Source organism: Myripristis murdjan, chromosome 24, assembly GCF_902150065.1.
Source record: "Myripristis murdjan chromosome 24, fMyrMur1.1, whole genome shotgun sequence".
Lineage (NCBI taxonomy): Eukaryota > Metazoa > Chordata > Actinopteri > Holocentriformes > Holocentridae > Myripristis > Myripristis murdjan.
In genome coordinates this window covers 32,475,538-32,501,252 of record NC_044003.1, presented here as the reverse complement: position 1 = coordinate 32,501,252, position 25,715 = coordinate 32,475,538, and the positions used below count along the sequence as shown (strand labels likewise).

Sequence of the window (25,715 nt, the reverse complement as noted above, 5' to 3'; positions counted from 1 at the left end):
TATTTAGCCTCACTGCAGTTATTTTCCACACAGCGTAAATCACTGATGCTACATTCTATTGCAGAGCGATAAATACTCAGAGTACAATACTACCTGTTAGCATACACCTGCTTTGAACACAATTACAGGAGGATAGTGCATGTGGGTGTCTGTGTGTGTTTATGTGGTGTTAGGAGAGCATGCACCTGCATCATCAAACCCTTTCTCTCCCACACAAACATAATGCACTAATGTATACCGCAATATATATATATATATTTAAAAAAAAAACAAAAAAAAAAACAATTAACTTTTGAGTGCGGATATTCACTGTGAAAGATTAGTCGTTTCTCTGCAAAAAGAACTATCAATTCATCTACATACAGTGAGAGTCCACAGAGCTCCTAAGGGACGCCCTGAAATGGGTTTCCACTCATACAAGTCCAAAAGATGTAAAAATGAGGTTAAAATGAAACAAACAAACAAAAAAGACAAGACTTATGGGTTACATTTGTTATAACTAGAGCTTAACTGAGACAAAAATCCCAATTTTTTAAAAAAGGGTGGAAATATTATGGGTGTTCCCAAACTGCTCTGTATTATCCACCAGTGGGAAAAAAAATAAAATATGTTTTTTTTTTTTTTTAATCTGACACTTTAGTTCATAAAACTAAGCTTGTTCTGCTCTATGTGACCACAAAAAATGGACAGAATATGCTTAGTCTTAGATGACAAGTAACTTTGAATAGACAGTTAGGGTGCTAAGTGTGTGTTTCAGGGACTTCATGATCAAGTGCTCCAGTCCCTTCAACACCAAGTCCAAGGCCAAAGCCCACCTACGGTCATGTTTCATGTACAAAAACTCTCTTTTAATACACTTAGAGGCTCTGTGTGTGATGGCAATTTTTTATCTATCCTAGGACTAAGGATCTATAAGAACTATGAAGAGACTAATCTAAAACCAACTGAAACAAAAGGCCCGAAAAATAACCAAAACAAAAAAAAAAAAAAAAAATACTCATTTCATTACAAACACAAAGGAAGAAAGAAAATTTATAACATTTGACTGCTCTCCCAAGAACCATCGGTGCATAGCACCCAAGGACTTCCTCTATAAAAGTGTAAGTTGTGGTTTTCAGTTGTATTCATAAGGCCTTTTTGGATGATGAGTATATACTGGAATGTGCTACAACTGTAAAAAACAAAGATGAGGACAAAGGAAAAGACACTTCTCTGAAAAGCCATTAGAATATTGTCTACACGTCAGCATCTGAACCCCTTAAAGACTGAGAAATTTACAACTTTATGTAGTATATGGACAAGAGGACTCATAATACAAGAAAAAGAAAACACTCAAAGTTTTTGCCATTTTCTCCCATTATACTTGGTTTGTTGATTCATTTGTAGATCACCCTGCTCCAAGAACTGAATTGTCTCTTCTAGTAAAATCCACTTTAACGTGGATCAAATGGACAGAGCAGATATGAATAATAGCACTGACCAGAGATCAATGTCCATCTGCAGATTTTCTGCATCTCCTTCAACATACTTAGTGATCAGCTGGTGTGACAATGGAAAATGAAAAGTGATGAGACTCAGCTATGCCCCCTTGTGTTGAAATGAGCAAACGTCCCACTGGCAGCCTGGGTTGTGATCCCCGGTACACGGGGCTTGCAAATGTGCACCACTGCATGTAAGTGCAGAAAACAGCGAATGGTGTAGAAAACTGTTGGGTTGAATGATTTCAAAATCATGCGCTGGAACAATGTAATGATTTCCATACAGAGGCCATGTGTTGTTTTTTATTTTGTGAATTGTTTTTTTTTTTTTTTTTTTTTTTTTGTTACACATCCCCCTTCCCCAAGAAAAGAAAAGAGCCCAGATAATAGGTCCCCCAGTCCACAGTGTGCCAATCTTTCATACCTGTACAAACACAAACACACACACACACACACACACACACACACACATGCTTACAAACACACAAATGGCATACACCAATATACAAGCTCACGCTTACTTGCGCGCGCGCACACAACCACACGTGGGCCTGGGTAAATATTCACAGAACTTTCTTCCACTAGTAGCGGAGAGTGAATGAATAAGTCTTTAAGAGATCTCTGTAGAAAAGGGAGATAGAGGATTGGGGTCACAGTCCATGTCATTGTAAAGGTAAAGAGGGGGGTGGGGGCTCTGTGTGTAGAAATAGTCCACGGTGTGTGTAGGTGTGTGTGTGTTGTGTATGTGTGTGGTGGGAACGGCTTTACTGTTCCTGGTTTGCTGCTCGAGTGTTTGTTGTTAACTATGAGTGGCTGAGCAGTGAGTCCATGGGGGCTGTGTGTGTGTGTGTGTGTGTGTGTGTGTGTGTGTGTGTATGTGTTTGTGTATTTGTGTGTGTACGCATTCAGTCGTTGTCCTCATCGTCATCTTCGCTCTCCTCAATGCCGTCGCTGTCCTCCTGCTCCTCATCCTCCTCCTCTGTGTCTGGGATGTCCCACTGAGGATGGTTGTCCAGCATGGCTTTGGCCTCATGGACCTCCAGCTGGGGTAAGGAGAGAGAGAAAAAAAAATCAAACACTCAAAATTTAGCACAACACTGGCAGTATTAAAGGAGTACTTCACCCAAAAACCTAGTTTGCATCATTTTCTAACTCTGAGTAGTCTTGAAAGCCCGATGGTTAAAGGTTTTAATCGCTTGCTCATGTATTTCTGTTAGAATGGAGCTGACTGGGGACTTCAAAAACAGCAGCAAAAAGGTGTGAGAATGTTTGTTTGTAATTGTCAAACTCTGAACGCGGCATAATTCAAGTCTTGACGCCACCTGTTCATTAAGTATACCCCAAATAAAAGTAGTTTTACAAAAAAAGTTAAACAAAGCACTTGTGGGAAATGCATCAGGCAGGAACAACTGTGGACAACTGGCCTGCACATCAGTGAACTGAAGAGTGTCTATGGCTTTCTCATTGGTCAGCAGTACTACTCACTTATCGGCTACAATTCGTGAATATGATGCATGTCATGGCCAGCTGACCACAGATGCTTCCGCTATAGGCATTTTCCAGGAAAAGTACATTAGTTGGGATGTACTGAACATAGAATGGAGAGTCATGACTTGGATGTGCTGCATGAAAAGGTTGACAATTTTAAACAAACATTTTCCTCCTCATTCTGCAGCTGTTCATCAAAGTCACTGCTCAACTCCATTCTGACAGCAATGGCTATAGTTTTTGATTTAAAGTTAAAAATGTTTCACACATTCTTTCATTTTGATTGTTTCATTTTCATTAGACACTTTTCATTTTATTCTTCAGACATTCAAGTAAACTCAGGGTGAGTAAATGCTACAAAATATATAGCCACTGGGTCAAGTATTCCTTTAAAAGAACAGTCGATGCATATTAGATAATCTTACATTAATAGATATAATCAGTTTATAGTGTTTAATGCATTCGAGTCATTATATTATGATCAACTGATGTAAAGTAATTTATATTTTTGCTGTATCTACTTTGCCTCATCCTACCTTATCCACTTGCACTTCACCTATTGATTTCCTGTTACCCAGAAAGACTAATGCCCCTTGCTCAAGTTACAGCATCTCTTGGTGGAGAAATGGGTATTTCTTCCTTTTACAATGGATTTTTCCCTGCAGAGCTGTTTAATGTTCATGCAAAAGTGATGACTCTAGATCAAAGCCCTTACTCTTCAATTCTGAGGCACTCACACCAAAACTAATGATTACTGTTGGTAATCGGTTTCATGACAAATTACCCCATCACACACACACACACACACACACACAAAGGTTTCTTGTCACCTTGAGTGGCTTTATCTGGTCCAGTCCCAGGTACGAGTCTGAGCGAAGTATGACAGAATATTGGTAGTTGCCTGTTTTGGAGGGGGCTGGGAACTTCAGCTCCACCTGGGAAACAAAACAAAGCGCGCACATAGACACACAAAATTGTTGAAATTGTTGTTGCTACTAAGTTAGTCTGTAACTGTTACCCTGATATGCCATTTTCACTTTCACAAAAGCCAACAGGTGCTATTACAGATATATATCTATATAGATATAGATATATCTATATCTATCTATCTATATCTAACTATATCTATCTATCGATCGATCGCTAGATAGATAGATATAGATATATAGATAGATATATCTAGATATATCTATATAGATATATACACATATATATCTATATAGATATATACACATATATATCTATATAGATATAGATATCTAGATATAGATATATATATCTAGATATAGATATCTATATCTATATCTATATATAGATATAGATATATAGATAGATATAGATATATATATCTATATCTAGATATCTATATCTATATATATATATAAAAGAATAATAAAAAAAACACCATCTTACATGCTAACTACATTACATAAACTACATTACATAAAGTGAACAAATTAGTTCAAATTAGTGGTGATGAAAATGAGGATAAAAAAAGAGCTGGGACACATTTTAATGGTGTATCAAATGGAGATAAAAATGAAGTAAAACATGGTTTACAAACAGAAAAAAACATCAAATGGGTTTCAAAGGGAGGATTATTTACATGTTACTAGCATGGCCATTATTCTGAGTCTACCTTGTGGGTGTAAATATCAACATATACTAAACGTTATTGCAGCTAAAGGTCATTGCACAAGTTATTGAATCGTGGGGTGCACTTAGTTTTTCCACACATGGCTCCTGCATTTTGGCTGAATTTTTGTTAAATAAATAAAGACACGACAGAATCTCTGTGTTGTTTTACACCTGAGGTTAGATTCACCTAATTTTAGGGCTTTGTAACGACCAGATGATTTTTTATTATGTTCTGATATGTAAACCAATAGACCTGAAAAAGGTTGTACTTTCTTTTTCTCATACCTGTACAAAAGGTTTGGTTGATCTTTAATGTTTGGCAGTCAATGTAAACTATCAGTCAGCCTGCAGTGGCTTGCATAAATATTTAGTTGTTATGTAAGGTTAGGCTGTAAATATTTTTTGTGGCGTAAACAGATTGGATTTTAGTGATGCACATGTTCCATGTAGGTCCACATTTCCAGCTCAATGTCAGTCTCTTAACAAAAGTAGGGGAAAACCCACTGTACTCATTTTAAGTAATAAAATTTGTGCAATAATCTCCACCCTGCTGCTACAATGTTCCTGTATTTACCTGTGGTCACCCTGCTGCTACGATGTTCTGTGTTTACATTGTTTATTCTGTTTTATCTGTTTATTCTTTTCTTACACTCATTATTATTTAGCTCTTTTTTTTTTTTACTTGCACTAGTTATACAGATTATATTTTAATTTATACAGTATAGTAACTTATTTATTTAAACTGCCCCACAATTCCAGCTGTGTTGTACTCCGGAAGCCAAGCAACATCATTTTGTTGTAAAAACTCACTGTTGTGTTTTTTGTGCAATGACAGTAAAGAAAGTCTAAGTCTAAAACAGACCTTTTTCACAGCAGCCATTTTGACATGGATAGCAGGGTAAACACAGGTGTCACTAATGACATCAGAGCTGGAGTCTTCTTGTTGGTTGGTTGATATCCTCTTGTCTGGCCCAAATTCTGCTTGGCCGGACAATCACTGGTGTTACTTTTATTAGCAGAAGTGTGTCATTTTCAGGGAGGGACATACGTAGACCTGATGTACTTTTCTATTCCTCTCCCTTTAAAGCCAGATGTGACGTGAGTGCATTTCTAAATGATGTAATCATTCTCAAGACGTGACCAATGAACTGCATTGTGATTTACTGAAATACATGTGGCACAGACAAAATGCATCATGGGATGCATTTTTATTTACTTGTTTTCAGTGCTCTTAGCTTGTCTTAGCCATGTAGCAAATTGCAGAAACATTATATTGGGCTTGACCTCTGTGTGGACTACTAAAACATTAGTAAAGTTGTGTGCTTCAGGCAGTGACAATGACTTTGACATGAGCGAGAGGAGCAACACTGCAGCTGTGAAAAGCTACTTGGAGGATAAAAACAACAATGAATAAAAATCTGACCAATTCCAATAGGGTTGTCAGCACCACTGGTACTGGGAGCCATGCTGCACTGCAATGCATGGCCCTCAGCCCATTCAGGCTTGGACCCCTAAATAGAATATTCAGACCCAGAGAGATTATGATGTGACTGCTGACCTGCTAGCCAAGGCTCAGTGGGTGAGAGTCAAGTTTGAGGAAGAGGAGGAGCATGATTTCAGTGAGCTTGTCAGATTAAAAGAGCATTAGAAAAGGAAAACTTTCATCCACACATAAGAGTATCACTGCAAGCCTGGGGTAAATGTTGGGGTTAATGCTGGGGTAAATTTTGAGCATCATTCCAGTATAAAATAATTAGTTAATTGATGATTCAATACACTACAACTTTCTTTGTATGTTTATTTATAATTGATTTAGGCTACCAAGTAGGCTAGAGTACACTCATTGTACTGCACTCTAGATTAACTAAATTGGCCATGGGGCCAACTCTAGATTCTCACCATCTCTGGTGTTATCCTCTAGATTCTAGAGATAACATGCAAACATCTTGTTTTTTCCCCCTCATTGACCATCAATTTCAGTTGACTTTTCTTTGGTTTTCAACAGTCCGAAATGACATTAATTAAGATTCTGCTCCATTTAGGTCTAACAGAGTGAGGATGCCTTACTTAATGTCATTAACCATTAAAATGTTCCATTAGTTTTGAGGTCATACTGATCCACCATGCTGAGTCAAAGCTTCATAACTCCAGGTTTAGCATAGATAAAGGACAACATAACAGAAAATGTGGCCTAATATCAAGACTATCACAAAACAGCAAACTCTCAAAGGACAATTGGCTCAACAACGGTGCTGAATAATACATAACACTAAAAAAATCAGTCAGGTGAGAGGAATGCAATGTGACTGGTAATTACAAATGAACGCCGCCACATGATGACTGGGTGCAACTGTAAATATTAGACCAACATTAACTAAGCCTGTGATTACTCTGTCGTGCAATTAGATATGGCAAACACCTAATTATCGGCACAATGAGGCTAATTATTATCCAGCACATGAGGGGAGAATGAGCCATGAATACATCAACAATCTACTAACATATCTTGATGATAAAAGCACCCCTCCACCCTCCCGGCCCCAAAAAGCGAACACACAGAGGCACAAACAGAAGGAATTGTTAAAGTGACAGACTAAATGATTAGGAGACAGTGAAGCATTATGTAAAACTGGGCTCCCTTCTGCATGGGTGCCCCACCTTCTTATCATGGCATTCCTTTACCACAGGGACAGCTGGTCATGCTCATTAAGCTTTTACCTCACTGTCACTCCTTATTGTTGTATGGAATACTGGGATCAGAGGTGCAAGTGCTTAAAAACAAACACACTTGCACATATACACGCACACACACCTCCAAGGGAATACTGACAGCAGTGGTAAGGGTTGCCTAGCAACAGGATGTGCAAGGGGTTGCAGTGCACAGGAAACAGAAGGGACACATGAACACTTTTACTTATTGAGACCTTTTTTCTTTTTGTACAGACAGATTATACTCTAAGCTACAGTACACCGCCACAGCATTTTAAAAACACACACAGACACCTACAGGACACACAAAAACTACCCAACTCAGTCTTTACTTTACAATACTGTACATTACATGCACAAATTGAATAGTCCTTTCCTGAGATCATAAATACCAACTCTCTCTGGGGTTTTCCTTCTGTCATGCTTTTCACAGACACTCTCCCACACAAACTCACCTCTTCTGTGTCTTTGAGCGTGCAGACATGATAGGGCATGGAGACAAGGGTCTGCTCTCGGCGATCAGCGATGTATAGCCACCACCACTCCTGTTTCTCCTCGGGGAAGTAGAGGCTGTAGACTGGGTGAGTCACCTTGGACTTTGTCTCCAGCAGGGCCCGCTCTCGCCGCTGGATGCTCTGCTGCAATGCCTCCCACTCCTGCTAGAGAGGGAAGGAGCGAAGAAGGTTAGGTCAGGTACAAGCAATGTTTCTTTTCTGAGCATTTAACCAGAGAGGCCCCCCACAGCTTCTTAACCACTAGTTAGTTCTTAGCTGTCCGGTTAAGAATTTTTAGGTTTACAGAAAGCCTATAAAATACCTCGACAAGCAAGGTAACTGAGGTATCTAGTGTAGTATCTTTTACTTTTAAGTTTCTGCTCCATAAGAAGCAAAGGTAGTGTGTTTTTAGTGCTAATTACTGCCATCCTTGTTACAAAAATGGACAGCACATAAAAATGTTGTACAACAGAGTGACAGAATAAGGGCCCAAACAGTACACAATATAGCAAATGTGCCATGTATTTTCAGCAGATTTTTGCTGGTTATGCCTAAGTGGAGCGGCAACTGTAACTTTCTCCTACGAAATATGCACACGCAGGCTAATGCTGTGAATCACTACACTTGAAATCTGTTCAAATGTTGCAAAATGTTGCTTCTGGAGCTGCGAAGACGGCCCCCTCAGTTTCTTAATTCTTCGAGACCTGCAAAGGAATTCTCACTAGCCTCAAAACCAAGGGTCTTTAAGGCTAAGGCCGGAATCGATCCCCAGCCACTGCAACAAAGATGAGCCTTACAGTATGTGGTATACACTCTCCCAAGTAAACCACCAGGTCACTGAATATGTTCTTCTAATGACAATAATAAATAAACAAAATTATTGCTAATATATCTTTTGAAAAGAATCACTCAATATGGTCATTACACAAAAGGCCTCTATTTTGCATTACATCATCTTCCTTTTTACCTAATTTTCCATCTCAGCTCCATTACCTAGCTTAACTGTGGATTAACAAAATCCAGGGTCCTATCTTGCCCCCGGCACAAAGTGCTGCCAAGCGCAACACAAGTGTCTTTGCTAGTTTCCAACTGGCACAGTTGTCATTTTCCCATCCAGTGCCCATGTTGTGTAAATAGCAAAGTCACTTGTGTCCATCTGAGCACCCATGGGTGTGTTGGTCTTAAAATGAGGTGTGGTCAGGCACATTGTTGCTGCACTGCTGTCTTGAGGCAGTTGGAAGCGAAAAGCAAAAGCAGCTCTGAAGTCAGTGGCACAGTTCTGTTATTTGACGCTCATTATCAAGATAGAAACGTGCGCCTACATAGGGGACGCCAACACATGTCCACTCTGCTTGTTCCACACCTCACCTCAGGGAGCTTTGATGGAATCCTGCTGATGCACTTTCACTTTGTGCATGAGCAAATCTGTTTCCTCAGCAGAGAGGCCTTCCTTCTTACCTGGAAAATAAAGCGAGCTGCAAGTGCACCTGGCTTTTAAAACGAATGGGAGATGATACTCTGATTGGTTTATTGCATGTCACGCCAAAACACACCCATGATTAATAAGTACAACCCCTTTACACCATGCTACTGTTGCAATGACCGTGTTTCTGCCATTAAAATAGAAATAGTGGACTTGGACATGCCCTAAAAGTACTTGCGCCATGCTCTGCAGACCATGCACTTAGATCATTAAAATAAAGCCCACATTTTTTTTCTTAAATTCTGACTGCGCTCTTACACAACTAGAAAGATGACACCTCTGTATACCTCTGCCAACACTATGCAATTTTTATGATCTGCCAATTCCACATCACATAGACAAAAATTTAACTTTTGTTCATTCTTACGTTTTATGCTTTCAATTGAAGGTAATATTTGTTGTTTATTAAATTGAAACATTAACCATTTATATGTGTGGGGTTGATTTAGGAAGTATTTGTGTTGCTGGTGTTACGCACCTTTCGTGATAGGCCACACCCACCACCACATTCCCTTTCGGCCAGTCGGCATGAAAGGTTAATCAGCTCTTCCTTGCCTCATAATACAGCTTTACACAAAGTTTTGCCATGTTATGCGAATCCATTTGGAAGGTATACACCCTTTCGTGATCGGCCACGCCCACTATCACACTCCATCTTGGCCAACTGTGTGGCTCTTGGCCAACTGTGACAAGAAGGTGCTTTTTTGCATTTTATGGTAACAAAAATCAAGAAAAACACAACTTCCAATTGGCAGTGGAAATTCACTGGACGATGGCTCCAGACCAGTGCTAATTCCAGTCCAGTGAGGTTGCCTTGATTGAGCCATAGCACAATTATGCAAGACATGCACACATTACTTTTAGCACTTTAACCCAGTAGATTAATTAATCTCCCCCTCTCTCTTTCATTCTCACCATATCATATCGACAAGCTCACTCAATAACACTAACACTGCACGATCACACCACCAAACTCATCCCATTCCCTCATCTGGTATTGTGGTGTACTGGCTCTCACAACTCGATTATTCCAAGTGCACTGATTCATCCAATGTTTTTCTCAGTTAATATTTAGTTACTGGCAGACTGAGTACACACAGCAATTTTGTTTACAGGCATGCAAGTTATTAGGACAGTATATGTTAACTTTATCTATATTGACTCTTTTCCTCATTTGGCTGGCACACAAAAAATAGCTACATAGGCACAGTTACATTTTTCTTAGAGTAAGATTTATCATTTTTCTGCTCTTACATAAAAAGTATATAAATGATTTTACATTCTGTATGTGACCAGCATTTGTAAATTTTGATTCATTCTGTAAAACTACCAGCTGTACTGCTGACTCATATTCCCATATTGTGGCAGTGTGCAAAGTATTACTGTGGTCTCTAAATATCAAAGCTGAAATATACTGCTGGTGTAACATCCAAGCCTGATCCTGATAAATGCACCCACACACACAGAGCTGGCTGACCTCCTCATCATCGCCGGCGATCTCGTCCACTTCAGTGTCGCTCTGTTTGTCACTCTCCTCGTCTCGCTCACTGGGTGAGTCTTTGTTGGCCTCGCCCTCATCTGACTCGCTGGCCTTGTCTGAACCCTCCTCTTCTTCTTCCTTTGCTGCTGCGGCTGCTGCTGCTGCTGCTACCACTTCCTGTGACACCAACACACATAGTTGGCATTTAGGATGTCAGCAGTCTATTCCTGTGAAAGCTGGATATGCTGACAGGCCGTTAGTGTGACTTTTCAAAAAGGATGACAAATTGATACTGTTGGATGTAGGACTGGGCAGTATAACAATATGGTAATCCAAAGTTTAGCATCATAATTGAACTGTTTGTTATAAACCGTGGGCCTGTTAAGTGCTCTGAGATTGTAAGCAGTGATTAGGGGCTCAAACTGAACTGAACTCATCGCCTGTGATTTTCAATATGCCATATGGTGACATTACAATATGTTGTCTTTTCCAGCTTTTAAAAGCCAGATTGTTCTAGTTGTTCTTTATTTGCCTCTCAGCGTTTAGTCATCATATCCACATTACTAACACTTGTTTATCAAAAATATGTTGTACGTAAACATGACATGAAAGCATCAATAGTCTTTCCTACAATGTCTTCATAATGATTGAGGCACTCAGTGAAAGAAATCTTAATATTTGATTCTGTCCATAACATAATTTGAATACCTACTGCCCAGTGCTTGCTGGACTTGTGCCCTTTCATGCAATTGAGATTAATACTAAGCTGTGATTGGGTACTCACGTTTCCTGCCACATTGCCATTGGCCTGCTTAGCTTTGGCAGGTGCAGGTGTGGCCTTCTTCTTGGTTAATTTCTTCTTCTTGGACTTGGCTGTCTTCTTGGCCCCTTTACTCTTGTTCTGCCAGACTTTGGTTTTGGTTTTATTCAAGTCTCCTTGCTGTACACACACAAATATACATCATCAGGCCTGCATAAACACCACAGAACTGCTTGATAATGCCTATCCCAAATATCTAAGACACACACTTTTTTTTGCAAATCTAATGCCATGACTAGTGCATGCAAATACCACAATTTCCATAAACATGACTGTTCGTCTTCTGGGATTATGATTTGAACTCTAATAGTGTGTTTTATGAATGTGTGTTAGTTGGCATGTGTTGTGTTCGAGTCGTCCATACTCCTTCCTCTGTATTGGCAGCCTCCTCTCCAGGACAAGGTGTTGCCTCCTGCTCTTTCTCAAACACCTCCTGAATAGACACACACCCACACATACACACACACACTTAATTCATATTTTCCTACCATGCATACAATCAATAGTACACTCTAGTGGCCAACTATGAAAGTGTATGACAGAGGCAACAATACAGCCTATCCATTTGAATCACAAAGCTGCTGTCACACTGTGATGTCAGTTCAGGTCAGTGTGTCAATCAAATACAATGACTCCTTACCGCCATCCTTTTTCTGGTTAAGGTGACAGTGACTGTAACAATAGAGCCTGCTGTGATGTTATTGCTGTCTTCATCATCAAGGACTACAAAGACAGGGAGAGAGAGAGAAAATAACTGTAAATGTCAGCACTCTTGACACAGATCCCTGGCTCCCCGTTCAGCTGCTGTAATCTCCTCTATGGGAATACCATGGCCCTCTATTGTGTGATGTCATCTAAATTCACTTGCAATACAACAAGAGGATTATGGAAGTTACTTTTAATGTGATACATCACAGCTCAACTTGTTTCCACACATGGTATGTGTGTGTTTGTGCACATCTTGGGACTGACCCTGTAATTTTGTTTCCATGGTGATGTGAGGGAAGCTGCCCAGCACTGCCATGACCTCGTCGTACTTCTCCTCCCCTAAGAAACGCAGCATGCTGCGTCTGTCTGAATCCTTAAGACTCACAAGGTCCTGTAGACTCCGAACCTTATACTGGAGGAGAGGAGAGGGGAGGGATAGGGGTTGTTAGGACAAAATGACCCATCAGTGCACCTGAACAAGCTTTGTTAATCTCTTAATGCATGCACACACACATGGTCGATGGGTACCTTCTTTGAGATGCAGTAGCGGAGGTGCTCCTCTTCAAAGTGGGGCAGCTGCAGCAGCGGTGACTTGGACTCCTGAAGGCCCTGCACTATCATCTGGGTCAGCTTCATACAGTTCTCTATGGACACCAGCCGAGGAGCATGGAAACCTGCATGCATGATGTCACAGACTATTGCACATAATATTCATAAACCTGAAAGCTTGACTACAAACAAATATAACATAAAACCGAGTGTGAAGTTGTTTAATTTGGAAGTGGACTTTATTTTAGATATCATTTTACCATCACGCAGTCTAACTGTTCTGAGATAGGGGTAAAGTATCTTAGAGTATCTTCCCCTGTGGATGGAAGACATCTGGAGGCAAACATCATCCTCATATAACTTTGTTTAGCATACAGATTGAGATTTGCAAGAGAGAATTTTATGCAAACTGATGAATCCTACAAACAGTTAAGTGCCAAGCCATTTACACAGAACAGAATAGAACTTGTTTCTCAAGTCAGGCACCGTGGTACTTTTTGCAGTCCTGGTATTCCATACAGTAATAGTTCAGGTATTAGTGGGTCAGCATCCACCAGTTCCTTGTTGCTTTACGATAAGAACTGTGTGCATGTGTCTATGTATGTACCTCCTCTGCTGTTGGCCATCATGGTGAGCTGACAGCCCACATTAACCATCTCCTGCAGCAGGGCTGGGCTCTTCCTCACCACAAACCTTTGGTCTGGTAAAGCAACACACAAAACATACAACTGTGAATCTGTATAACATTTGCTCGTGTCCCATCCCATGTTTTCTTTTTAAAAAAAATTCCATCCATACTAGTGTAGTCAAGATACCAAAATTATGACTTCGATACAATACCTGCCTAAAATACACTATATTGCAAATTCCAGACTACTCCACAAGTATTCGCTCATCTGCCTTCACACGCATGTGAACGTGAGTGACATCATTCTTAAACCGTAGGATTTAATATGATATCAGCCCACCTTTTGCAGCTATAACAGCTTCAACTCTACTAGGAAGGCTTTCCACAAGGTTTAGGGGGAATTTTTGACCATTCTTCCAGAAGTGCATTTGTGAGATCAGACACTGATGTTGGTCGAGAAGGCCTGGCTCTCAGTCTCCGCTCTAATTCATCCCAAAGGTGTTGTATCAGGTTGAGGTCAGGACTCTGTGCAGGCCAGTCAAGTTCATCCACACCAGACTCTGTCATCCATGTCTTTATGGACCTTGCTTTGTGCACTGGTGTGCAGTCATGTTGGAACAGGAAGGGGCCCGCTCCAAACTGTTCCCACAAAGTTGGGAGCATGAAATTGTCCAAAATGTCTTGGTATGCTGAAGCATTAAAAGTTCATTTTACTGGAACTAAGGGGCAATCCATCAGATTGCCAGACGGAGAAGCGTGACTCGTCACTGCAGAGAACACGTCTCCACTGCTCTAGAGTCCAGTGGTGGCGTGCTTTACACCGCTGCATCCAACACTTTGCACTGTGCTTGGTGAAGTAAGGCTTGGATGCAGCTGCTCGGCCATGGAAACCCATTCCATGAAGCTCTCAATGCACTGTTCTTGAGCTAATCTGAATATCACATGAAGTTTGGAGGTCTGAAGCTATTGACTCTGCAGAAAGTTGGCGTCCTCTGCGCACTATGCGTCTCAGCATCCGCTGACCCCGCTCTGTGATTTTACATGGCCTACCACTTCGTGGCTGAGTTGCTGTTGTTCCCAATCACTTCCATTTTGTTATAGTACCACTAACAGTTGATTGTGGAATATTTAGTAGCGAGGAAATTTCACCACTGGACTTATTACACAGGTGGCATCCTATCACAGTACAACGCTGGAATTCACTGAGCTCCTGAGAGCGGCCCATTCTGTCACAAATGTTTGTAGAAGTAGTCTGTATGCCTAGGTGCTTGATTTTATACACCTGTGGCCATGGAAGTGATTGGAACACCTGAATTGAACACTTTTGGCAATATAGTGTATCTCGATACTGATACTGAAACAATACCACAGCGAAAATTTAAAACATAAGGAAAAGTAATGCAATAATAGATGATAGAACATGGAACTTTAAATTTTTTGCTTTTTCATTATTATTTACAGAATATATTTTACAATGTCAGGTGTACTGATCTCTGAATGTTTATCTGCAACTTTTTAACCACAAAAAATCAAAATAAATAAAATGTTTTGTCACACCTGCTGAGCGATATAGCTATAGAACATGGTTTAACATGAACAAAATTATTCTGTTGCAGCTGCTCTGCTGCTGAGCTTTATAGCCATGTTCAAAAAATAAACAAATTAAAGATTTTGTCACAGACAAATTTGCAATTTGTGATTCTTTGTGATTCTGGGCTATATAAACAAATAAAACTGAATTGAATAGAATTGAATTGAGTGGACATATGAAAACCAGAACATGTTTTATTTTTTCTCTTGACTTATTTTCTGGACAGTTCTTTGGCCATTTCCAGGTTCTTAGCCAGGAAAACGAGCATGCCAATGTGCTCCTCAGTTAGCATGATGAGTTGGATGTGACTAGTTAACTAAATAAGATTGTGAACAACGTAATGAAGCCACAGACAAAAGTTAATCTTACTTTTTAGCTTATCAAACTAGTCACATCCAACTTTCCGTGTGTGCACTGGATTATTTCTTTTTTATTAATCATTTTTAATTAACACAGGCCATTTTCGCTATTCCTATTCCTAATTATCAGAAGATATCTGTCTCTCACTGCTCTTGGAGCAGGTATTGATTTTTTGCCACACGTGCGCCAGGCAGAGCCTCGCTAGCTAAAAACACACAGCCTCATTGGCTAAAAACTTTGTATTTCGCCCGGGGGCAGAATACCAAGTTTTTAGGGAGTCCCATTTGCCACTGGTTTTGGTGCATTTGCTTGCTAGTAAACCAACTATTCCCATGTATGACTGAGCGATGTATTGATATAATATTGATAACATGATATGACACTACATCTGGGCTGGGATGCTGGCTGTCATAATTTCATAATATGGAATAAGTGTTGTCATTTCCTGCTTTTAAAAGCTGAATTACAATAAAGGGATGCAATTTTATGAATTTATTAGACTGTTCAACCTGCTTGGTCATCAATCCACATTACTATATGACTTAATCAAAAACCTCTTGTATCATGTATCTTAGGAACACATGAATAGCTATCCCTACAATTTTGTCACAATATCAGTAGAGGAATTCAGTCAAAGATATCAAAATTGATTTTGTCCCCATCACCCAGCCCTATTCCCATGACATTTCCAAACATCTTTCTTCACTGGAAAAGACATTTGCCTGTAAATGTCATACCTTCCTCTAAATCCTCAGAAACTTCCATACGTGCGAGGTGAGCAAGAACTAGGACCCTGGCCTTCAGACTATAGGGGTAGCAGAACGGGGGCTCCTTCTTCTTTACGTTGATATTTCCCAACTCACGGATCAACTGCAAGAGGCAGACCAAAAGCTACATATGAGTCAATGTACAGTTAGGTCCATAAGAATTTGGACAGTGACACAATATTTATAATTTTGCCCTTGTACAGCACCACAGTGGATTTGAAATGGAGTAATTAAGATGTGATTGAAGTGCAGACCCTCAGCTCAATATAGCCTCAACTGCTTAAGGCCGGATTATGCTTCCGCGTACGGGGGTTGTGCGAAGCACGCATTTCCTACGCAGCCCGTGTGTGTCCAACACACCTCTGCGAAACACACTGAGCAATTCTCCGCCCACCAACGTAGACCCTGTGACGTATGGTCGCTGCTCTTCTGTACGTCTTTTCGCGAGAGGACGAGTCGTATAGGTGCGGGTACTTGCGCACCTCCTCGGCCAGGCGTTCTTCCACGAGATCCAGCATTCTCCAAAGTTTTCAAACACAACCGACGAGTCGAGACACAACAGTTGTTTTAAAAATGGCGCTGCCGGCCGGCACAACAACAGGATGTGATGCCGGTTGCAACGAAATGCCGGAAATGATGTACTTCGGCGGACCAATCACAGCTCTAGTGGGGCTGCGTAGGGTGCGCGCCTTGCCGCGCGGCAAGGCTCTGCGGCGGTCGCACAACCCCCGTAAGCTTCGCACAAGCCCCGTACGCTCTTCTTACGCAGAAGCATAATTCAGCCTTTAGAAATTACTGCCAGTTTTATACATTGTCACCCCATTTTCAGAGGCTCAAAAGTAATTGGATGAACTATACATACCATACATAACTATAATTCTAAGGATTATATTCAGTATTTGGAGAAAAATCCTTTGCAGTCTATGACTGCCTGAAGTCTGGGACCCATGGACAACATCACCAAATTCTGAGTTTCCTCCCTTGAGCTGCTCTGCCAAGCCTTTACTGCAGCTCCTTCAGCTGCTGCTGGTTTGTGGCTCTTTCTGCCTTCAGTTTGGTCCTCAGCAGGTGAAAAGCACATTCAGTTGTGCGCGCACACACACACACACACGCTCCCGTGCACACAGTGATATCACACAGAACACAGTCAAGCATGCGTTTGCACAAACACATGTGATGCAAGTTACTGCTCCTACCTGTGGCACTTCAATGTTGTCCGTAGGGCGAATTGTAGCTTCTTTATTGCTGCGAGGGTCAAACTCAAAAGCTGCTGTCAGCACCATGGCTAACCCTGGAGGTCACAAAGGCCACTTTTAAGTTGAAAGTTGGACAAGTTTTGAAAGATGAAAGAAACTGACAAAGAACCAAGTATCTATTTATTTTAAATGACTGGAGCACGGTGACCTGATGGCCAGGAGAAAGGAAACTCAGTGCTGCTTAGTAATGTGTGATATAGTGGGAGGAAAGATGGCTGCATTAATAATCACAGTAATTTTTGTGACATTTGCAAAAAAATGGAACACTCTATATTTTAAGAGGGTATTTTGAGAACTGAATCAGATTAGTGTGGGAAAAGATCAACGAATAGTTGATTTGTTGTATTGAAAAAGCAACTTTGACATGACTCCGGAAATTGATTTGGGTCCAGTCTTATTACTGACCATAGTCTGAAAATGTAATAGCTGGGAGAAAACAAAAAACAAACAAACCATTTTAATCACACTGGACAAAAATACACTGTCAATGGGCTGAATCTATTGCCAGTTGTTGATTTTTTTGCCAAATAAAATCACCTTTATATTTAGTAATTTAATCTAGAGCAAGAGATTCTTGCTTTCTCTCAGCTCTCACACCACAGACAGATGCTGTCAAAAATTAAGACCCCATTGACACAGTTAAAACCTAAGATCGAAAGCCTGTTATATGTGTTTATTTTCATTAACACCCAATACCCTGTTGAGTGTCTAACTGCAACAGCTGTTGGCAAAAGGAAACCTGGAAGCTAACTACAAGTATAATTATGGAAGTGAGCACCAGATCATGACACAAATTTACAAACTGTTACAACTTAAGGTTACATTGAAGACCTAATATTAACAAATTCTGTCAAAAGCAACTGCATTTAACTGAGCTGGAATGTAAATAAGTTCATTAAGGGAATCTTTTTGTCTACTGCCATTTTTGACAGAAATAAAACATTAAATGTACAATACTTACTTAGGTATTAAGGGTTAACCAGCCGCTATCATTCTGTCTAGCGTTTCTTATGACATCTACAAATAGTAAGTCAAAGATGTTTTGTGTAATAATGAAGACATGACATTCTTCAACCAAAATTCGCAGTTCCGATGTGATGGGGAGATCCCAAACAATCAAACCTGTGCTGGCGGTTCACACTTTGACATCATATGTGAGTCATTACTACTTGTAGATATTCCATGACCTACACGACTCAAAACTGACATTTCCTGTGGGAAATGCTGACAATGGCGTGGCAAAGCATACACACCGACAAAAATGATCACCAGGCTGATTTAAAATTTATGAATTGCTCAACAGTTTAATTCCTGAATGTGTGGATCAACACTACAGTTTAAAATGTTAAATCGTAATTCCTTGTGCGTTTGAATGCTACATTTAAATTGATATAATTACGCTAACATCATGTACATACTGTGTGAGAGACATAACTGCGTGAGAACTTGTGATATTCCAATCTGTTGTACTTTTAAGAATGAAATAACTAGGAGAAAAAAAAAAATCACATTGGTATGGAAACTTACGCTTCATATTCATGTTGGGTGTCTTGTACATGAAATGCATGAAGAGCTGAGTGGTGTTGATGAGGATCTGGTCTCCGCTGTAGCGAATGGATCGGTACCACCATGTGCCCTAAAAGATGGCCAGACCAAACAAGGGATGGATTGAAAAGACAGCAGAGGGAAGACTTGAGTGTGCAAGAGAAGTAGAGAACAGAACTCAGGGATTTAGGATACACTTTTACAGAGTGCACAAAGACCTGTGTACTCTCCAGGGCTATTAACTGATTAAATCAAATTTATGTCATGAATTGAGTTGAATTGTAAAAGTGAGATTTTGACTACATACTGTATGTCATAATGCTGTAAAAGCCATGGAACACTCTCTCAACAGGCCCAAATTCACCCATCACACAACATGAATGTGCGTGCCCAAAAAAATGCATGTGTGAATCACCGGTCACATGATGAGGCCAATAAAGATTCCCATTAGCTAGTAATAGTACTTATTAATAAAAAAACACAAGAAATATCTGGATTAAAAACGGTGAGATTTTATCACCCAGCCTTATCTGTGTTACCAAAACTTACCACAACAACAGGAAGGATGACCATGAAGGCAAGCCCATATACCAACAGCACCTTAAGAGACAAACGAGACCATCAGAAGAACCCATCAAACTGTGCCAGCCACCGCTGGTGACACTACATCAAATCTGGGCTTTAGAGCCTCTTTAAAACCTCTTGAGAACCTCTACTTAGGCCAGCCCTCCCACAAGCAAATCTAAATGAGCTAAATTTAATAAATCAGACAAAATGTAAAAGTAAATTAATAATCAATGAAAATATACCAGCATAGAGTTCTTCTGGTCCACAATCCAGGCAGGCAGGGCAATACCAAAACTTGTTGCTAAAGAGCAGGACAGGGAGACACGGCATGGGCTACATTAGCCAGCATCACGCAAAGAGGGTTTGTCAACACAAGTGTGAAGTTTGCCTCGAGCGCAGTCTATCAGGAAGCTCATCCCTAACTCTAACTCTAAACTGAACATTTTTCCTGACTGAAAGCGTTTGAGGCAAACTTCACCTCTCCCCATTAACATACAGTATAATAAGGCAAATGGCTGCTGCGGGAGTGCAAGTTGCTGAACTCACCTCCTGGGCCATCTGGGTTGCCATACATTTCCCAGTTCTGTCGCGACTGTTCATTAGTCAGACTGTGGTGGAAAAAAGGCAGGTGACAGGAAGTTAACCAATACCACAGATGGAAATTAACCAAAGTGCACAAGTTGTTCAATTACTGGTAGAGTTAAAACCTGAATGACACTTACGCCGCATAGGCTTTGGCAATCCTCATAAATGTTGCTTCGTCTCCACCTTTGTCAGGGTGGAATTTTAGTGACAGTACACGGTATTGCTTCTTTATTTCTGAAAGTGACGCACCCTGGAAACAGAGATGTAATTACAGACACTGCTAATCACACCATACATGTATAAAATGACTGATGAGGTCAAGTCAAATTTGATGTAGCATACAGTGTTGTGCTTTGTATATGTAAATGCGCATGGTTACCGGGTCCAAGTTGAGGACTTCATAGGGATTGTACTCCTGGTACTCTCTATCTAGCTTGGACACCTTGTAGGCTAGCAGCAAAAACACAGCCCACCCGAACAACAAGGCTGCCTTCCTGCAAAGGTCAACACACAAACAGGAAAAAAAAAACTCACATACATCCAAATGGTGCTGTTTTGTCTGCAGAGTGTTGCCTGGATTTTATCACTACAAGACATTTTCAGATGAACACGTTTGAGTTGGGTGGCTGAAATGAAATTAAATTCTGGACATATGTTTGTGAGGAAGCAATCCTGCCACATGACCCACTTTTCAGCATTTTGACATAAATTGTAATTGTAACTTGTAATTAAGTTACAATTAAGCCACTGCATACAGACAGAAGGGCAAAACATGTTTGTGACACTGTTGTTGTTATTTTGTATCAGTGCATGCAAGTTGGACGCCATGTTTCCATGACAATGGCAAAACCTTATGCCTTGCTCTGCAGCATCTGTTGCCATGACAACCACTCACTACCCTGAGTTGCCTCAGTGGCTGAACCAGTAAAATACTTGATGTGTTCCTATAATATCATAACTATCTTTATGATAACAGTTGTGAGACGGAATCAGACTTGTGAGAAATACAACAGAAATGAAAGAGTGAAATGTCATCAGCTAGATGGCATTGTGAAATTTCGCTCCTCTTAATAACTATATTCTATGCTTCCAAAGGCTTCAATCACAAGAGGTCTCACCATGTAAATAAATGATTTATGAGTTTTGAAAGCAGAACACTGGATGCAGGACCAGCTTCTGTCTAGACAAGCAGGAATGAGGCAACAAAAGGGGATGGTGGAAGAATGAAGACAAACAGCTGGGGAAGCACAGAGAGGGAACACCGAAGAGATAGTGAGACAGCGAAGCTTTGACAAGCAGTGAGTGAGGGAAGCCACAGGAAGGCAAGCGTAAAAGTGAGGGAGATGGAGTGAAACACTGAACAGCACTCCAGCAGCAGCCCTTCAATTACCCACATACATAGAGTGAATAAACAATGTTGAGATAACTGGGTCGTGTTAAAAGAAATGTTGACAGTGCTACAGAATGTTTATCTAAACAGCACATGCCACTGAAAAGGTTTATACATGGTAAACAGCATCAATTGAGGGCTTGATGAAAATCAACAAAACAGGCACTTCCACACAGGCGCAAAAGCTACAGTACAAATAGGCTATGTACAGTGTGGCCTGGGCTTCGTCTTCATGTCACACAAGATGGCTCAGATGGAAATACATGGAATAATAAAGTCAGGGGTGTGGTGGGGGGCAGCACTTTCTGAATGCAAGCAGCACAGCAAACTGATATCAAAACAATGGTGTTGATGAGAAAATTGGCAACAAAGTGGAAAGAAGCAAACAACCAGGGAACAAAATGTTAGAACTGACCATAATACCTAAATGTGGGTGAAGTGGCAATATAATGCTATGAATCCCACACTATTGACGGTGCACCTAATTAATTTAGGTGTAGTGCATAGGACATTACAATCAATGGACAGAAAATAATCCAGGAATATCATCATTACAAGTTATGTCAAAGATCATTTTAAGAGAGGAAAAACAATCCTCTTTATGAGCAATTTTATCTGGAGGGATTAATTTACTATCACATACCTATTAATTGCTTCTCAGGTTTTAGAGACCAGGAATATGCACACAGCACATTTAAGATCCCACAAATTCAATGCATGATCAGCTTCATGTGTAGATTCAATTGCACGGTGAAGAAATCACCACACCTAGTGTAATTTCTCTTGCATGCTATATATTTGGAAAACAATCCTGTTCAGTGTGGCACTCACTTTAGTGTAGGGACGATGCTCTGCTGGGACTTCATCAGCCTGAGCCGATACCACAGACACCTGCCATGGACCCGCCTCAGGCTCTTCAACCGCAGTTGTTCTAGGGAGAACAAATGAAATCAAACAGCAAGAGAGAGGTCAGTTAAGGGTCTAAAGCACATTATAAGATACATGCCATGTGCAAGACACATACACATTCCGGATTATTAAGTAGGTAGATCCTCAAACACATTAAATGTTAACAGAAAGTCACAGTATTTTCTATTATGCTCTTTGCATATCACTATCTGCCTGGTGGAAGTGTGTCAAAAGGCACCAAATTCACATTTCAATCATTTACACAGCACATCTGCACAGCACATCTGATTCTCAAGGTACAGGCAGTGTGTAGGCCAGTAGCAGAGATGATTTAAAAATGACAGAACTCTAACAACCTTTCCCTGTCCATAGAGTGACTGGTCCTGGTTCATACACAGTCCCACATGGCCAAACTGTACACTTCTTAAGCATTTCTGAAGTTGGCTGGGTTCCGTTCTCTCTTTACTGCTGAATTCTCGAGTATCTTTACTGACAATACTTGGCTACCTGGCAAAATGTTGTAAAATTCGGTGCAGTATTCCGCACAATGTTACCTTTCTTTCTATCATAATATCATATCAGTTACTTGTGAAGAACACTACTTTCAGCTTCTACCGAAAGAAAAGTTGAGTTAGTTAGCGAACAAATGTCACGCAAGTTAGATATGGCCTATTGCTGACCACACATACTGTAAGAGGAGAAGGTTAATAAAAGCACAATGGGAGCGTCATATGGAGCAGCGTGGATGACGTTGGCTCCAAGTGTTAAGCGCTGTGGTTCGCGCTAAGACAAGTGTTGGCCCAGAGGAGTAACGTCAGGCTAGACAGGCTAGACAGGATTGCTAGAGGTTTTTGTAACGCTATAAGGAACGCTAAGAAGACAACTCTGAATTAACTTTACAAACTCCAAACAGCGAACCAGCTGTAAAAAACCATGCTTCCAGCTAAAGCTAGCTAACATTAACATTACGTTCTACAGCCTTTCCATGTAGTTAGCAAGCTAACCAGCAAAGACTCGCGGAATGCCAACTGCTTAGTGTTTACTACTAGCCAACATGCTAGCTAAAGCAGTTCCTTAGTTTAGCTGAGGTTAGTTAGCTGGAACTGAGCTAGACGTCGGGCCTTACCAGCATTCTGATCTCGGGGCCAAAGGTAATATGTGGCTGGGATCACAATAAGTCCGACGAAGGACGTTAAGAAATAAAAAAATGTGTTGCCGCTGTCATCATACTGGAACTGTTGTCCGGCCATTTCGTAGCGGCGCTTGAGTGGCCCTTCTTCTCCACTGCCGTGCTGTCCCTATCAAGCCCAATGTGTATGACTTGACAGACCGTCCGCTAACCAGTTAGCTTCCAGCCAAAACAGCCCCGTTCATCGGTATACGTGGTTTTACGCCTGCGCAATGTGACCATTCTTCTTCTGTATCATTGAATGTCTCTTCTGGACTTTTCTGCCTCCTGCCGGGAAGAAACGCATATACACTCAGTGGCCACTATTAGGTACCCCTGCACAATCTAACACAATCCAATACAGCTGTTCTGCCATAAAGTTTACTTTTATGATGCCTATAATGCTCTTTTTTTTTTTTGTCACAACAATAGAGGTGTTCATTCCTTAAATTTTCACCTTTGCAGTGATGTCAATAAAAACTGTACAGCATAAACTTTCTTAAAAGGCAAAATTTATTGCAGAGCTATTGCATTGAACTGCATTAGATGGTACAGATAATGCTAATAAAGTGGCCACTGAGTGTACAATGCCTCATTATTGCAATTGGCTCCTTGTCTTCAAATAGGCCTGTCCATAGGCCAAAGGAACAGGGAGGACTTTGCATCTTATTAAAATCCATTTTTACAAAAAAGTGGTGCTGTCTAGGCCAGAAAATAGATCAGTTATTTTGGAACCTGCTGGCTAAAAGGAGTGATGACAGTGAAATATGAAAAAATGTGTGCTGTGCATCCCTCAAAACAAATTTTTAGCTTTGTGTTGCTGTTCAAAAGTGTGTTCCCATTCTTTATCTACTTTGTTGATTTTGGAGCAGAACACTCACAGTGTGGCTGTTGTTCTTGCAACAGGGAAGAATTTAATGGACCAAAATTGGTGGACGAAGTACACTCGTGTGGACCAGCAAATACCACTATGACTAAGAATCCAGACTATCACTTTATATAGCAAGCAATCATAAAAGTAGGCTATCTAAGTACACTGTACTCTACTCTTGGCAAATTTTGACAGGAAACAGTAGTATAACACTAAATGTAGCAATGTGTCAATATAATGGTGACTGTTTATACCATTTGAATTGACTCTTTGTTATAATAATTCACACAGCCACACAACTGTTTTATGGCTCTACTCTCTACATTTCTACAGAAAATAAAATACTGTAATGGGTGATATGAGAAAGTCAACACCTTATTCAAACCCTCATTTCATGCCCTAATTTTAGCACAGCCTGGCAAGCTTAGTTATTCCACAAAAGCCAAAGTTACATAACAAAAGTTGAAGCAATCAGAGTTGTTGTTCTTGGCAGCAGGGTTGGCAGCTGGCCAGCCAGCCCTGCTTGTTCAATGAGTGAGTGCAAGGGTTTTTTGGAGTCATTGTTGACCTGCATATGTCTGCACTGACTGTGTGATCTAAGTTGTAGGAGTCATTTGTTTGACTGTCAACCCTCTGACTTACAAATAACTAACTGAATACTTGGGTCAGACATAAGCATTACGCTATGAGTGGCATGTTTTTGGGACACAAAAACTCATAAATAACATGTGAGTCTACTAGAAAAAAGATACCAGCTAAGACTAGGGCTGCACAATGAATCAAAATCCTATCAAAATTGCAAAATAAGTGCAATATCCAAAATACAGTAGCTGCATTTTTTCTTAAAAGATTAAATGTGACAGTACACCATTATAGATGAAGTACTTTAAAGCTACAGAGATTCTGAATAAAAAATGATCACTCCCAGTAGAATCACAAATATCATCACAATCACAATCTGTCAAAACAGCCACAATATGATTTTTTTTTTTTTTTTTAATCACATTGTGATTTGGCTGGGACTTGGCCAAAGTGTTGACACAACAGATCGCCATATTCACAGGTAATAAAAAAAAAAAAATAAAAAAATATTTATGCTTGTTTTACGTTGTTTTTGTGGCACCACTGAAAACAAGGATTTGTCCTCAATGTTTTTCTGACATTAAACAAAAGTTGAAGTGACAGAAGTTAAATTTAGCACGAATAGTTTGAAGGAAAGGTGTCATCAGTC

At 40.3% G+C, this 25,715-nt stretch overlaps 1 protein-coding gene across 2 annotated transcripts; it reads right to left on the bottom strand.

Annotated features, from left to right (window-relative positions):
• Positions 1-618: 618 nt before the first annotated feature.
• On the bottom strand, positions 619-23,833 carry sec63 (SEC63 homolog, protein translocation regulator). 2 transcript variants are annotated; one of them, XM_030046964.1, is made up of 20 exons: positions 23,572-23,833; positions 22,368-22,467; positions 20,526-20,640; positions 20,284-20,396; positions 20,108-20,169; positions 19,804-19,862; positions 19,544-19,594; positions 18,977-19,085; positions 17,390-17,484; positions 16,164-16,296; positions 13,455-13,547; positions 12,827-12,972; positions 12,563-12,710; positions 12,231-12,313; positions 11,955-12,023; positions 11,555-11,710; positions 10,768-10,947; positions 7,769-7,972; positions 3,797-3,901; positions 619-2,521 (listed from the first exon to the last, which is right to left on the bottom strand). In XM_030046964.1, the coding sequence occupies exons 1-20, from the start codon at positions 23,693-23,695 to the stop codon at positions 2,384-2,386; spliced, it is 2,283 nt and encodes a 760-aa protein (XP_029902824.1). In that variant the 5' UTR covers positions 23,696-23,833; the 3' UTR covers positions 619-2,383. The 2 variants fall into 2 exon arrangements, with proteins under 2 accessions (XP_029902824.1, XP_029902825.1); XM_030046965.1 differs by having other exon boundaries at positions 2,384-2,521; positions 7,769-7,969.
• Between the last annotated feature and the right edge of the window lie 1,882 nt (positions 23,834-25,715).

Bases quoted from the DNA above. Each gene is read 5' to 3' on its own strand.
- sec63 (XM_030046964.1), bottom strand. From the start codon at position 23,695: ATGGCCGGACAACAGTTCCAGTATGATGACAGCGGCAACACATTTTTT. The intron at 20,170-20,283 runs GTAAGTGTCATT...TTTCCACCACAG, and splicing joins ATTGCCAAAGCCTATGCGGC to TCTGACTAATGAACAGTCGC. The intron at 19,086-19,543 runs GTAAGTTTTGGT...GCCATCTTTTAG, and splicing joins TCATCCTTCCTGTTGTTGTG to GGCACATGGTGGTACCGATC.